Source organism: Manihot esculenta, chromosome 2, assembly GCF_001659605.2.
Source record: "Manihot esculenta cultivar AM560-2 chromosome 2, M.esculenta_v8, whole genome shotgun sequence".
Lineage (NCBI taxonomy): Eukaryota > Viridiplantae > Streptophyta > Magnoliopsida > Malpighiales > Euphorbiaceae > Manihot > Manihot esculenta.
The window spans coordinates 3,904,930-3,920,247 of NC_035162.2; the positions used below are offsets into that span (position 1 = coordinate 3,904,930).

At 28.6% G+C, this 15,318-nt stretch overlaps 1 protein-coding gene and 1 long non-coding RNA gene across 2 annotated transcripts; one reads left to right on the top strand and one right to left on the bottom strand.

The window, feature by feature from the left end:
• The first annotated feature begins 3,765 nt into the window (after positions 1-3,765).
• Positions 3,766-6,104, top strand: LOC110606627 (transcription factor MYB106). The gene is made up of 3 exons (XM_021745525.2): positions 3,766-4,014; positions 4,095-4,224; positions 4,800-6,104. The coding sequence occupies exons 1-3, from the start codon at positions 3,882-3,884 to the stop codon at positions 5,767-5,769; spliced, it is 1,233 nt and encodes a 410-aa protein (XP_021601217.1). The 5' UTR covers positions 3,766-3,881; the 3' UTR covers positions 5,770-6,104.
• A 2,766-nt stretch (positions 6,105-8,870) lies between these two features.
• On the bottom strand, positions 8,871-9,789 carry LOC110609880. Its single transcript, XR_002487093.2, has 2 exons — positions 9,697-9,789; positions 8,871-9,299 (listed from the first exon to the last, which is right to left on the bottom strand). It is a non-coding gene; the product is annotated as an uncharacterized LOC110609880 (long non-coding RNA).
• Positions 9,790-15,318: the final 5,529 nt, after the last annotated feature.

Here is a 15,318-nt window from a genome sequence, read left to right on the forward strand (position 1 = left end):
ATTTCTTCACCTTGGCCTTTCTCCCTGCCTTACCTAATTATGTTCTTAGACTTAATCACCATTTAGTTTGATTAATAAATCAAATTAGAATCAGTTCAAATCAAATAAAGAATCAAAAGGATTCTCTACATTGAATCAGAAATAAAATCATAATCCATAAATCGAAATCGAAATGAAAATAAAATCGAATGAAAACTAATTCAAACTATAAAGGCAGACGAATTGATGGAATTGGTCCGTGGCAGGCTCTACCTGTTTCTTTATTTTTCTTTTATTTTAATTTTTTTTAATAGTAAATATAATTATAAATATTTAGTTTCCTTATTTTATAAATTAAAATTCATTTTTAATTTTTTTTATGTGTTATTTATGTTGGTATTTGCTTTCTGAATAGGATTTGATTTGCCTTCACGAATACTAATTTCTTTTGGGCATTATGAGATCTCAAAATAAAAGTTATAGATTAGTTGCGATGATAAGTTTATTGAATAATTTGTTATTATAGATAATGGAAAATAGCAGTCACGTTCTGGGTGGATATTTTATGAATGAATGATTATTGATGATGAAAATGGAAAATTGAAAACAAGAAATTAATTGTGAGTTTGTGTGGCTGTGAGTGTGCAAGGCCATCCTCAGTCCTCAACGATTGAAACGCCTGATATGATAGTTGTCGGTCCCATTCCTCGTACGGGACGCCGGCGATTGGGTCCACCTTCATGGTTACGCTGGAGGTCCCATCCCATGCCGTGCTTGTATTTTAGCAGAGGTAGCATTTCTTCTATGTCTTTTTCATATCGTGGATAAGATGCTTCCCGTGTAGAGGATGATGTGTTTGATGTTTTGCCCCAATCATCACGCCCACTCAACACAAATGTTCTTTTTTTTCTTTCTTTTTTGTAAGCTAAAGAGCTAAAAGTATTTTTTAAATATACTTTAAAAACATTAAAACAATGTACACAGTATAAAAATTAAATTAATTTAATTTTGTGATTTTACTTTTCGCTTTAAAACAATGTAGAGCTTATTATATGATTTAACAAAAAATACATAGATAGATATATATATTGAAGAAAGGTGGTATAAAGATAAAGATATTGAGCTATTGATTGTATAAAAAAAAAGCTGATATTGTAATTATGTTTATTAGATCGTAATAAAAATTGAGATATTTAATAAATAAAAATATTAATATATAAATATATAGTTAATCAAAATAATTTTCTTTCATAGATATTAAAATAACATAAAGTCTTTTTTTTTTTTGTATTTCATTTTCAATAAGCTAAATTATATAATCATAGCTAGCAAAAAGCATGTGTATAATATTATTATAGAAAAAAACAATCTTCCAAGTTTGGCTAACCCTAAGAATTGGTGCCTGGAGAGTTCGTTAGCTCGTAAACAAGATTACTGATCATTTAATCTAATTAAGTATATTTTTGTGATTTTTTTTCTAAATTTTTATGGATTTTGTTCGTAATTAGGTATAATGAAAAACAAGAAAATCTAAAATAAGAGATAATTATGGGGTGGAATTGATCATCGAAGAAGCATGACAATTTGGGTCAGGCCCTTAATGGGTACTATCAAAAACTGCCTTTGATGGCCTCAAGGGATAATAGTTGGGCAATTTACCTTTTGGGCTAGGCCCCAAAATCAAAATCCCATGTAAGAATTCTAATCTAATCAATTCTCTACTTTTTTTTTTTTTTCCAAAGAAATAGATAGTTTCATTAATTTGGAGTAGAATCTGAAATTTTTTAAATTTACTCAGATGCACTTAATATTAAATTAAGTTTTTGAATACAATTTCGTATTAATTAATTAATTATTTATTTATTTATTTATTTTTATTTTTATGTAAATAATATGAAATATTAAAATTATTAATTTCTTATTATATATGAAACAATTTTTTTATAACATTGACAACCTAATTTCTTTTATTGTAGTTATATTATATTATAACTTTTTTTTTAATATACAGCATTAATCCCTTAAAATGTATACATACAATTATAAATGTAGTTAATAAACTTTCGAATTTAATTTTATATATAATATTGCTTTCTTGTTTTCAACTGGTAGTGCGTATTAACTATTGCTACAGCTAGTCAATAAGTAGGTTTGAATTATAGAGACCTTTTGCAATAAATTTCATCCGTAAATTAATTTATAATTTTTTTTAATTTTAAAATTATTGTATATTTTTAAAAATATTTTTTAATATTTAATAAAAATTAATATTTTTAAAATTATATACAGCAAAGAAATAAAGGAAGTAAAATATATTGAAATTTATATTTAAAATCATTATGCATATTAGTTGTGAGAATTAAATCTAAAAGCAATAGATTAAACCGATATTCGACCTAACCCTAGATGAATTTTTCAATGATGGTACAATAATTTGGGAAATCATTGGTGCATATATAAGTTTCATTTTTTTTTTTTAATTTCAATAATTAATAATTATGTTAATGGACTACGTGGGGTTGTGGAAGCATGACAAGAGTCCTGAATGTTCATTGAATAAGGCAATTAAGACAATGTTGGACCATATGCGAGACTGGAGCTGGCAGTGATGAAGGAGAATTTAAGGTGGCTGTCCCCATTGTACTCACTTCTCTCTATGGATTTTATTTCTGGATCCAATAGGAAGATTCTGCACAACACACTTTGCTTCTTACACCACACACTAACACCTTTTTTTCTTTTTCTTTTTTAAATATTTTTTCAATATATCAGAATATCATATTGATATTGAGATTTATCTTCAAATTTATTTTTACAATATTAATTTTGATATGCAATAATATTTTTGTCATAAATATTAAAAAGTTGCAATTTTTTTAGCCTTTTTATTTTCTTTTTATAATTATTATGATGGCCCCTTTTTTGTCTTTCATGCATTGGATCAATGAAGATAGCCCTGCACAAGCCAAGGAGGCCCACCTCAATTACTTTTCTGTGCTGCCGTAAAATGACCAAATTATCCCTCTTTCTCTCTTTCTGTTTTCTTTTATATTAAATCTTAACTAAAATTTAAATTAATAAAAAAATATCTGTTTGTTTTTGTTGTTCATAATATCACTATAAACATTTGATATTTACTAGAAGAGGCAGAGATTTTATTAACAATAATTAAATTGACATATAAAATAAATTTTTTTATTAAATATATAATAAATTCTAAATTCAGCAGTTGTATATAATATTTTATGTTAAAGTTATCCTATGCATAAAAATAAAATTATAAAATAATTTCATAATTATTATAAAAATACCGTTATTTAAATTTTAAAATATAATAATAGTAGTATTTAAGCTCAAATACAAACTAGTACAGTAGAAGTTTTACTATTATTGTGAAATTTTTTTCTTAAAAAAAATCATGTTATGGAAAAAGCAATGGAAGAACATGTCATAAGTTAAGCTGTCCTGTGGAATTAAATAACATTTACTCATTCTAGTTGAAAAGGCAAAATGGAAATTATCATCTTCAAATTAAGAAAGAAAATATGAAAGGGAGTTGGATACTGTGAAAAGTTAGATCTAACCCTAAGTGATTAATTAATTAGCAGCTAAAAGACATCACAATTGGGATCCTCCATTTGATATTCCCACCAATGGCAAAGGGTTATAGGCCTTGAATTTAAGGACACTTGCGTCATGTGGGCTTCTACACCTCTAAATATACTCACTTTCATCTTATTAATTTCTTTATCCCATTTATTTCGCTGACCTTTCTTCTCTGCCCATCTCTTCATTTACAATCACAAAAATCTCTCTCTCTCTCTCTCTTCTCTCCTTTCTCAATCCTGTGTTATATAAAGAGCGAGGTACCTACTACCTTCCTTGCTGGCTTCTCTAGCAAAATGGGTCGATCGCCGTGCTGTGACAAGGTGGGCTTGAAGAAAGGACCTTGGACACCTGAGGAAGATCAAAAACTCTTAGCTTATATTGAAGAACATGGTCATGGAAGCTGGCGTGCGTTGCCAGCAAAAGCAGGTGAGCTATCTGTATCAGTTACTACTTTCGCTTAATGGTATACAATTTGGCTATGGATTAACTTGGTCTCCCCATTATAGGTCTTCAAAGATGTGGAAAGAGCTGCAGGCTTAGATGGACTAATTATCTGAGACCTGATATTAAGAGAGGGAAGTTTAGTTTGCAAGAAGAACAAACCATTATTCAGCTCCATGCTCTCTTAGGCAACAGGTTATATTTATGTTCTTCTGTTACCTCTTTTTCTTCATAACAGAGACTTTAAACTCAAGAATGGAGTCTCAATACCTTGAGAAGATGCATTACTAGTCTGTCAAGTCTTCATGTTTTCCGAGTTTCAAAAATAAATTCAAAGTTCGTTGACTATAAGATCATAATCCGGTTACTGTTATCTGTTTTTGATGTAATGGTCTTCTCTTAATTAATTACACTCATCGAGTCACTAACCCATCACCCACAAACTATATTTTGAACTATAGTTTCAGCTGTAGTTCATATATTTACGGGTTTCTGACTTATGCAGTCTGATTCCATTTATTGGCGATTTTTAAATGCATAGTATTTTGAATTTTCTTCACTGTTGACTCAGAAAATGAAGGGTTTTCGTTTTCTTTCTTCTTTTTTTTTTTCCTCCTACTGCCCACCCAGCAGCTGATGATTTTTTTTGTTGCTGTCTTTTTAGAAGCATAAGGAAAAATCCTGGCTTGGGATCGACGGTTGATAATTTCTAAGGTTTTTATCGTTTATAATATCTGTCTCCATTATGTCTTTTGTTGGCTTGTCTTCAGGTGGTCGGCTATAGCAACTCACTTGCCAAAAAGAACAGATAATGAGATCAAGAACTACTGGAATACGCATCTTAAGAAAAGGTTAGCCAAAATGGGGATTGATCCGGTGACCCACAAGCCAAAAAATGATGCCTTGCTATCCAGTGACGGTCAATCCAAGAATGCAGCAAATCTTAGCCACATGGCTCAATGGGAGAGTGCCCGGCTCGAAGCCGAGGCTAGGTTGGTTAGAGAATCCAAGCTACGTTCACATTCCTTTCAGGAGCAGCTCAGTCCTACAGGGTATGTTTCTGGTTCAGGCTCTGGCTCAGTTTCAGCTTCTGCATCTACTTCAGCCCAGCCGCAACAGTGTGTTGATGTACTAAAAGCATGGAATGGTGGATGGTCTAAGTCGAGTGAAGGTGGCAATGGTCTTAACACAACTGGAATTGGAGGTGATCATCACCTTGAGTCTCCAACATCTACCCTTACTTTCTCAGAAAATGCACCGCCACTGATCATGAACTCTTCAGGAACTGGAGGAGAAAATTCTATTCCTATGATCGAGTTGGTTGGAACTTCAGGATCATCAGAGACAGGAATTATCAAAGAGGAAGGTGAACATGATTGGAAAAACCTTCGAAATTCAAGTCATCATTATCATCACCATCATCTTATGCATGAGAATACAGTTTCTTTGACATCGAGTCTTCACCATCCTGACATGACAATTTCTATGGAAGGTCCATGGACTCCAGAGTTTCTGAAGTTAAGCAGCAGTCATATTCATGTAGGAAATGTGGACATTGAAGAAGGTTTCACTAGTCTCCTGCTCAATGATTCCGGTGAAAGGAGTTTGTCGGACAGTGGTAAGGACTCAGATAATAGTGGTGGCAGCGGCAACGACTGTTATGAAGATAACAAGAATTACTGGAATAGCATTCTTTACAATTTGGTGAATTCTTCTCCCACAGATTCGCCAATGTTCTAAGAATAAATATTGCCGCAAAAGCATCTTCATGTTCTTGCTGGAAGAAGTCATGCACAAGAAGATATGATGGTATTTGGAGCTATCACTTCTCCACCAAAGTGTAATCAAATTGATTTTTCTTTTTCAACTACTTCCCATTATTCTCTGATTGTCATTAAAAAGTGATTATATATACTATAGGAAAATGTTTTCCAGAAGGGTATTGGACGTTGCTTCCAATTCATGTGTGTTCTAATGATATATTCAAATCTGAGTTCACAAAAATTGATTGTGGAAGTCCCCATGTCGATTGCCTCTCTCTTGCATGTGAAGTGTTAATAGCTAGCCCTTGGTTGTGTTCATGTGGAATATATTCAACTTGCTTGTCAAACTTAAAGGCAACTAATTGACATGTTTCGTATTGGTCCTATCGTCGTTTTGAGATTTTTTTTTTTCTCTCGTCAAGATCATTGCTCTTGCTCTTACCCTTGGCGGTTTGTTTTAGGTCTCGTAATTCAGAATTAGAAATGCATATCTTAACAATCTCATTATTTAAAAAGAGAGAGAAAGAGAGAGGAGGAGGAGAAATAGACTTGAAGGGTCTCTCCCATTAATAATTCTTACCGTCTGCATATGAGACAATATGTTCATCACATTGACTGGTTCAACCAGAGGCGTATTTATGAGCTTTATTGCTGTTCGTTTCATGTCACATTCTTGCTTTTGCTTACCAAAAATAATTAAAAAAAAAAAGTAATTTTAGTCTGAATTATTGAATCTAAAAAGACCTAGATTTTTATATAGTCTTCAGTATTATTTTGGACTACGATTCTATGTAGGTATAATCTAATTGTATAAGTTTTTCTTTAATATATATGTGATATTTTTACTAGATAGAAGAGGAAGAAGAAAATCTGGAAAGAAAAATATTAAATGACACAGTTGAAAATAGAAAATAAATGAGAATTGCATCAGAAAATTTTTAATTATGAAAATTAAGAGTAAAAAAGGATTATATATGATATTGAAATATAATTAATGTAGTTCCACATTTTCAAAGGTGATTCATTTGTTTCAGTTGATTTTTTCATAACATTGTTTTTTTTTCCTTTAAGCATTTAAGTGATTATATGACAAGAGAGGAAAAACTAATTTGATATATTTTTTATTGAATTAAAAAAAATCAACAAATAAAGGTTGAATACAGTAAAGTAATTTACTTATTTATCTTATAAGTAAAATTTTAAGTTCCAACTTTGTAAATGAAAAAAAAAAAAACTATTAGGAAATCCCTCGTTATAGCAATTTAACTCTGAATTACTCGAAATAAATATATATTTATATATATATAATCTATATAAACAGAAGAATATAGTAAAAATGAAAAATAGAGTGAGGTTTAAAAAATGAGAATATTAAGAAAAAACATATATATATAAATATAAATTAAAAAAAAATTGGATTAGTTTAGGCATTAAAAGTGTTGAAACCCTAGGTAGAAGGGAGTTGAAGGACATGGTTATACATGCGGAGATAGCGAAATAGGTAGCAAAGATTTGTTGGAAGATTAAGATGTGATTTGAATGCTCATAGTTACGTAGAGTACCTATCTAATTAATATACATCCAATCCAATTTTTGTCAAATAACTTTGCTGAAAAGACCTTACGAATTTAATTAACGTAGCACCTTGCTCTTCTCCAAGATCATCATTTTCTATTTGTTTATCAATTGTTCTTGTCAAAAAAAAAAAAAAAACTTCATTTTCTTTAAGCAAATTAAGACTACATATCTTTTTGTTTTAAATACGTAGTTTCATACTCTCATTAGTATAAATAGATATACAGCCAAGTTAATATTTTGCAAAACCAAATTTCCAACATGCTTTCTCTCTTTCTTTTTTTTTTTCCTCCTTTTTTGTAGGGTTCATAAATGCATAAGCAAAGAACAGTTGAGTCTTATGGAATGAAACATCTGTTGTCAATAAACAAAAGAAAATTTCCTTTTTTTATTATTATTATTTTCCCTTGCTAATCAAATTAACCTGAAAGCATTTCATGAATATACAGAGCAGAAGATATTGCATGAGAACAAACTAAATTTGATTCTTACGAAAAATATATAATAATTACATGCAATGATTGCCTCCTCTACTTCTTAAATTTGATATAATAAATAAAAATAAATAATTTGTAACCCATCAGAAAGGTAGCTTTTATTTTTGCCTCCAACAGAAGCACATATCAATCTGACAAAGTTCCCAATATGGTCCCATGCATGTTGTTGATCCCTCCCTCTGCCTCTCTCTCTTTTTCTAAGATATACATAGATGGTATAGTGATCCTATGGTGATCAGCAAGACAGCAACCACATTCTTAAGGAGGGTAGTGATGGGTCGCAACTCATCCTCTTACAGTTTCTGGTGGGTAGGGATGGATGGGCAGAATCAATAATGATTGTTTTTTAATTTAAACTCTTCAAAATTAACCATAAAAGCATGCGGTGCCAGTGACCATAGCAAATATAAATGTTATTTTCCCATCAATTGAATGGAGGCCAGGCTGTGTTGAAAAGTTGCATGGATATATCGCTGGTGAAATTTTGACCACACTTTTCATGTGTTAGGTAACGAAAATGATTAAATATTTTGTACTTGGATTTATATATATAAATTTTAATTAATTATACATAATTCTAATATAAATATTAAATTTAGTAATAATTAAACCCATTTCCATATGTTAATATATATCATTATTCTTTTTATTTTTAAATTGTTTTATTCTAAATAATCCTCAACATTTAGTGCACTTCACATGGATCTTAAATTAATTAACTGAGCCCAACTGTGATTATTAAATGAGGTTCTTCTTGAAATTTGATCATGAGGTGGCAAGGGGCATCATTTTTACTGCAACTCCTATTGCATACATACTTAAATACTACATCTCCATTCTTTTTTTCTCTCTTTGGCTACGTGTTCAGTGTTTTCATACAACGCTAACCAGTCACTATCGTTCCAGATCGTGGGTGGGTTAGGCCATGGTTCATAACCTGCTGGTGGCTTTGGGCTTTTAATCTTGCTTTCACATTATGGTTTGGGCCACTGGCTACTCTAAATAATAGGTTTTTGAGCTATAATCCACGATTCTTTTTTACATTTTTCTGATGATTGAAAAAATAAATTAATGGTTGAATATATCGTAATCGAAATCGGAACTGAGAGGACCTCACCATTCGTTACGATATTCCTGAATTTGGAACAACAATCGGCCGGACCAGTCCAGCACATGAACTGGCTTCCACTTGAACCATATTCAGTTGCCAACATCAGCCACTGAAAGATCGTGATGTATCTCTATGAATTGCTTTTCTTGGCTCATTCACCATAAACAAACATATTTACACTGATTTTAAGGAATATATTTTAGAAATCTAAGCCGAGAACTCAGTAGCCAATAGCAGTAAGGCACCAGAATAGGGACACCAAGAATTCAATCCCCCCCCGCCCCATCTCTGCAAGCATCACATGCAGAAGAAGCAAGAAAAGCCCTGTAACATTTTTCAAAATTGAATCATAATTAGATAACATATTATTGACACATTTTATATGATTCAATAAATCAATCAACTACTCTATCCAGTGCTCTTGATGGAACAATCGGTGGTCTTGAAATAACAGCACCCACAAATGGTAAAGCTGTTAAATCAGTTTCAACAATGTCAGGGGATTACTGGCAGCATAGAAATGGAAATATTTTTAGACTGCAAAGCGGATCCCTTTCATTTTTGCACTTTTAAAATTAGGCTGCCGATGATCTAATAGCCATGGAGCCTTAGTACTAGTGCAGTAAAACCGATCTATAAAATGGATAGCAATTAAGAAAAGAAAACAGCATAACAGTTTCCAATACTTGGAAAAACTACAGAAATGAAAATCAATTTCAACCTCTAATACTGACTTTGGCCGCCATTAATATAAGCTGTGGAGCATAGCTCTTTACTGACAAATGAAAGAGGCGAGAGAGAGACAGACCCATTTTATATTAGTGCGAGGGCCTATGGGAAAAGATGCGAGTAAGTAACCTTAGGGCATTACACCGTTTCTTTCGTATGTACCGAGTTATTGTCTATAATGATTTTTCGCTTGCAAAGATCGACGGTCATTGCGAGGCCACACAAATCACACGGTTAGAAAAAACTTAACTTTTTATGGAGAATATCATGCAAAATCATGATAGAGAGAATTACATTGTTTAAAAACATTGATTATATTTTCTTGACTTATGTGAAAATATAAGGACTGTATGTTAATTTTATATTTGTAAATTATTTGAAAAAATTATAAGTTTATTTTTATATATATGATATGATAGGGTATAAAATTAATATAATGATAAATTAAATGAAAATGAAATTATAATTAAAAAACGAAATTTAACAAAAAAACTTTACATAGATTTTTATTATTAATTTATTGTTTTATAACTAATTTTATTATATCATGTGAGATAACAGATATTTATAATTTAGTATATAAATATTATCATTATTAATAAATCAGTCTCTATATTTTTTAAAATTTATTAAAATATCGTTATTTTTTCTCAACAGCAACAAAAGAATCATTTCATCTATTTTTACCGTTAAAAATATGATAAAAAACTAAATTACTCTTTTTTTTTTTTTTCTTCATCAATTCCTTCTCATTCTTCTACTTTTTCTTTTACTTCTGCTTCTTCTTCGATTTCTCTTCTGCTTTTGTTTCTTCTTCTATTTTTTTTTTCCTTCTTTTTTTTTTTATTTTTCTTCTCCTTCATCATTTTTTTTTTTTTCAGGAGGAAGAGGATGGACGATAAAGACGTTTTTATTTAATTGATAGAGTAATATGGGCATTTTTTTTTCTTCGTTTAAAAAAAATTAAAATTTAAAAAAAATGTAAAATTTTTTTTATTTAATTGATATTTAGGTTGAGGACATCTACATAGAGTTAGTTATTACTCCTTGATTTCTGAGCTGCAAATTTTACTCAATTTCAATTGTGTCTGCGGTAGTTATTGATTCAATCACTTAAAAAATTTTATACAAAAATTTTAAAAAATCTTAAATAAAGAAAAAAATTATTTATAATTTTGCTTCAGAAATTGAATCTGTATTAGTGGAGTCGTGTCCCATTTTCCTTCGTTTCCCATGCCTTTTTCGGGAAGAACAAGGGCCAGAAGACACACTTTGTAATTTGTAGCAAATTGGCAGTGGTGGGGTGGGGGCTCGAGCTTTTAGCTTTGGCTTGATCCGGCGGCCTGACCTGAGGGCTTTGCGTGCTGGTGACAGTTGACATGACAGCCCACCACAACTTGGCTTTATTTATTGATTTTTTACTTTTAATAATTTGGCTTTACTCAAGTGGCTGGAATCCTAGTCTTCCTAGGTTGCTATATATTAAAATCCTATGCGTCATACTCATAGATATTTTCCTATATATTATTTGTATATTCAGTTAAATAACTTTCAATATAAAATTCATCATAATTTTAGATCATTTATATTTTTTATTAATCGAATTCTTCGGTGCAAATAAAAAAAAAAAATGTTAGCTGAACTTACCCATCCCATGAAACCCACTTTCAATATAGATTTTGTATATGATAATACAGGGACCCGATCAATGCTGAACCAGTTTCAGTTAAAAAAAAAACTCTTAATTTTTAATCTTTTTTCTTTGAAAATAAATTTATTTAGAATTGCAAATTATATTCAGCCAAATATATTTTTCGTTTCACTAAAAATACTATAGAAATTATAATTTTCATCTAAAATGTCATTTAAATACTGTTTCTTAAAACTAAAAATTATACAGAGGAGAAAAAAATGTGGGATTTTAAATTTTAATTTTTTGTACATCGTGTTATATATATATATATATATAAATGCATATTTAATTAATATTTAAATACGCATATGACTAATAATGACAAAAGAATAAATTTTCAAACAACTGTACCAAACAAAAACTGTCTTTTCTTAAGGAAGCCAGTGGCTTTTTTTTTTTCTTCTTTTCTATTTTAGGAAGCCAGTGTCTTCACATTATAAGCATTGGATAAACAAATTATAAAATTAAAGATTTTCAGTCATGTGCATTTTTAGTCGGTGAAGTGTATCTTTCTTCACTGTCTGTACATCGTTGCACCAAGATCACGTGGGGTGATGGTATAAAATTATCAGATATTTAGGTATTATATTGTGTTTTATCCTATTATGAAACACTTGAATTTCTTGATAATTATCTAACTTTACTAAATAGTCTATGGGTATTGCACGAAACAGATACCAAAATTGTGATATTTATCAATATAATAGTATGCGTTCTTTTTTGGCGTGAGTTACATCTACATTTAGATCGTTTCAGCGAGTTAACAGACTCGTTGAAATAATATGACATAAATTGCATCTGAAGTGCAGACTGTAGTGAAAATATCTCAATTATTCATTTATCTTTTTTCATGGCATACAACATAGTTGTTATCTACCTTTTAAAAAGATTTATATCCGAATTAAAAAATTATCGATTTATCCTGGGAATATTTTTGATACCATTTTTCTATTTGTATTATATAATTAAACAATAATATTTTAAATAAATATAAAACATACGAGAACATATTGAATAATAAAATATTATCACTGTGTCAATAGTTGCACTATGATGCGATATCTATTGATGAGATACTCTCTTGTACCTTTTAAGGTATTCTGAATAATAATAAAGTTATCCATCTAATAATGCTCGTTCAACCAACCTTTGATATCTATCTTCTCATGTGATAATCCAACGTGTATAAACTATAATTTAATTATCAAATGACAGTCGGGATGTGTTATGAATATTAGGTGACTAGTGTTGTTGATTTAGTATTGGTTGTTGTATGCCGAATTAGTGCAACACCCTATCTAATTGATGTCATTCTAACACGTGAATCCATATTAGGGAAATCACTACTCTTCAAATATTACGGCCTTACATATAATACAATTGTAATAATGTAAGAAATTCATCGGAATATAAATCTAATATACACTAAATATTTTATATTACATCCCTGACTTGTCCATTCTGTTAAATTTATACATATCTATATCAAGATATGTGTCACGATTTTAATGATAAATCGCGCATTATTCCACTTAAAATTAATATAAAACAAAACTTAATAATTTGATGCGAATGCTTTATATTATTAAAATAAAATAATATGATAATAAAAATAAAATATAAATCAACTTTCAAATGGAACATCATTATACCGATAGGGCAATCGAAATAAATCGTTCTCATGCCCATATCTAGATAATACGTAGAATTTCACCTAATCGAGATATTTTCGGATCTATTACCCAACAAATTTCTCAATATAATAAAGCAATACATGTTGAACCTTAACTATATATGCCGGCTTTATGTAAAATAGTAATAAATGACATAAATATTAGGTTAACCATACTATTATTTCTATCAGTAAAAAGAAAATCTCAAATAATTATTAAAACATAAGTACAGGTATATCTTTGAACCACTTCTTCACCAATATCATATGGGAGCTTATTAACATTTTTTACTAACTAACTTAATGGTAAAGAGCTACCAATGTTGTTATTAAATGTTGATCCAATAAAAAAAATCATAATTTGACAATTCCGTAAAATCAAAAAAGTCTAAGATATGCTTCGATACGATGGTAGAAATTTTACTTTAAAACACTCGCAGATCAAATTCAATATAGTGGCTTATTTAGTATTTCCTCATTCTAAACGGACAATAATCTATAAGACTGCTGGTGTGTCAATAAAGACTGATAATGAGGTTATGGACTTGTGTAATCACGGTAATTTTGTTTGTTCGACATACAAATTGTCAGGAAAAGAGTTCACATGCAAGGTTAGCAAATACTTCCAAATGCGATGTTAGCATAATAGTATGCTGGCATTTTATGCAGTTATGAGTCACATTCAATGTTTCCATAATAGGTCACGGCAATAACAAAATATATGTCATAATTGTGTAGTATGTATTAAAATATGTCACATGCAAGATCGAAATATTTGTAATAATTGTGTAGTATGTATCATAATAAGTCACATATAAGATCGAAGTACATGTCATAATTATGTAAGATGTATCAGAATAAGTCACATGTGATAGCGAAATACATGTCATAATTTTATCATATGCATCAGAACATATCATACGCAATTTTGCAGGACATTTAACTTGTAATATTAATAAAAAAATGACATGCAATATTATTTATATAGTATATAAATAAAGAGTATTAATTATTTCTATGTGATTATAAAAGTATAGTTGAAAGTTCATTATTTAACAGAAAAAGTGAGTGTAAGTGCGGTTGCTTTTAATTTTTAATGACGCTATACAAATGTTTTGGAACAACATTTCTAAAAATTTAAGGTATTTATTTATAAATTTTTATATATTTTTTTTATCACATTTTCAATAAAATTTAAAAATTTACTACTATTTAAAAAAATATAATTCTAACTATATTTGAACATAATTATAAATAATAAAAATATATTATAATAGTTACTAATATATTATATTTTTTAAAATAAAAGACAACCAAATATTTATATAAAATTAAATATGTAAATTTTTTAATTTATTGCTATACAAATTTTTTTCCAACAACATTTTTAAAAATTTAAGATATTTATTTGTAAATTTTTATATTATTTGTTATATTTTTAATAAAATTTAAAAATTTACTATTATTGGCAAAAATTTTACACTCCTAATTATATTTGAATATAATTATAAATAATAAAAATATATTATAACAATTAATAATATCTTCTATTTTTTAAATAAAATAATAAAAAATTATATAAAATTAAATATCTAAATTTTTTTTTTGAAATAGGGGGTTGGGGGAGTAGAACCTTAGACCTCTCAAGTCTAACAGGATGCACTTTCCACCAAACTAAGCATCGGAGTGCATCTAAATTTTTTTAATTTATCGCTATATAAATTTTTTTCAATAATATTTCTAAAAGTTTAAGGTATTTATTTATAAATTATTCTATTATTTATCACATTTTTAATAAAATTTAAAAATTTACTATTGTGGCAAAAATCTTACAATATTAATTTTATTTGAAAATAATTATAAATAATAAAAATATATTATAACAATTAATAAGATATTATATTTTTAAATTAAAATACAAAAATTTCATATAAAATTAAATATTTAAAATTTTTAAATTTATCATTATATAAAATTTTTTCCAACAACATTTTAAGGTATTCATTTATAAATTTTTCTATTTTTTATCAAATTTTTTTATAAAATTTAAAAATTTATTATTATTAATAAAAATTTTACAATTATAATTATATTTGAACATAATTATAAATAATAAAAATATATTATAACAATTAATAATATATTATAGTTTTTAAATAAAGACAATAAAAACTTTCATATAAAATTAGATATCTAAACTTTTTTAATTTCTCACTGTATAAATTTTTGACCTTTTCAAGATTTTTAAA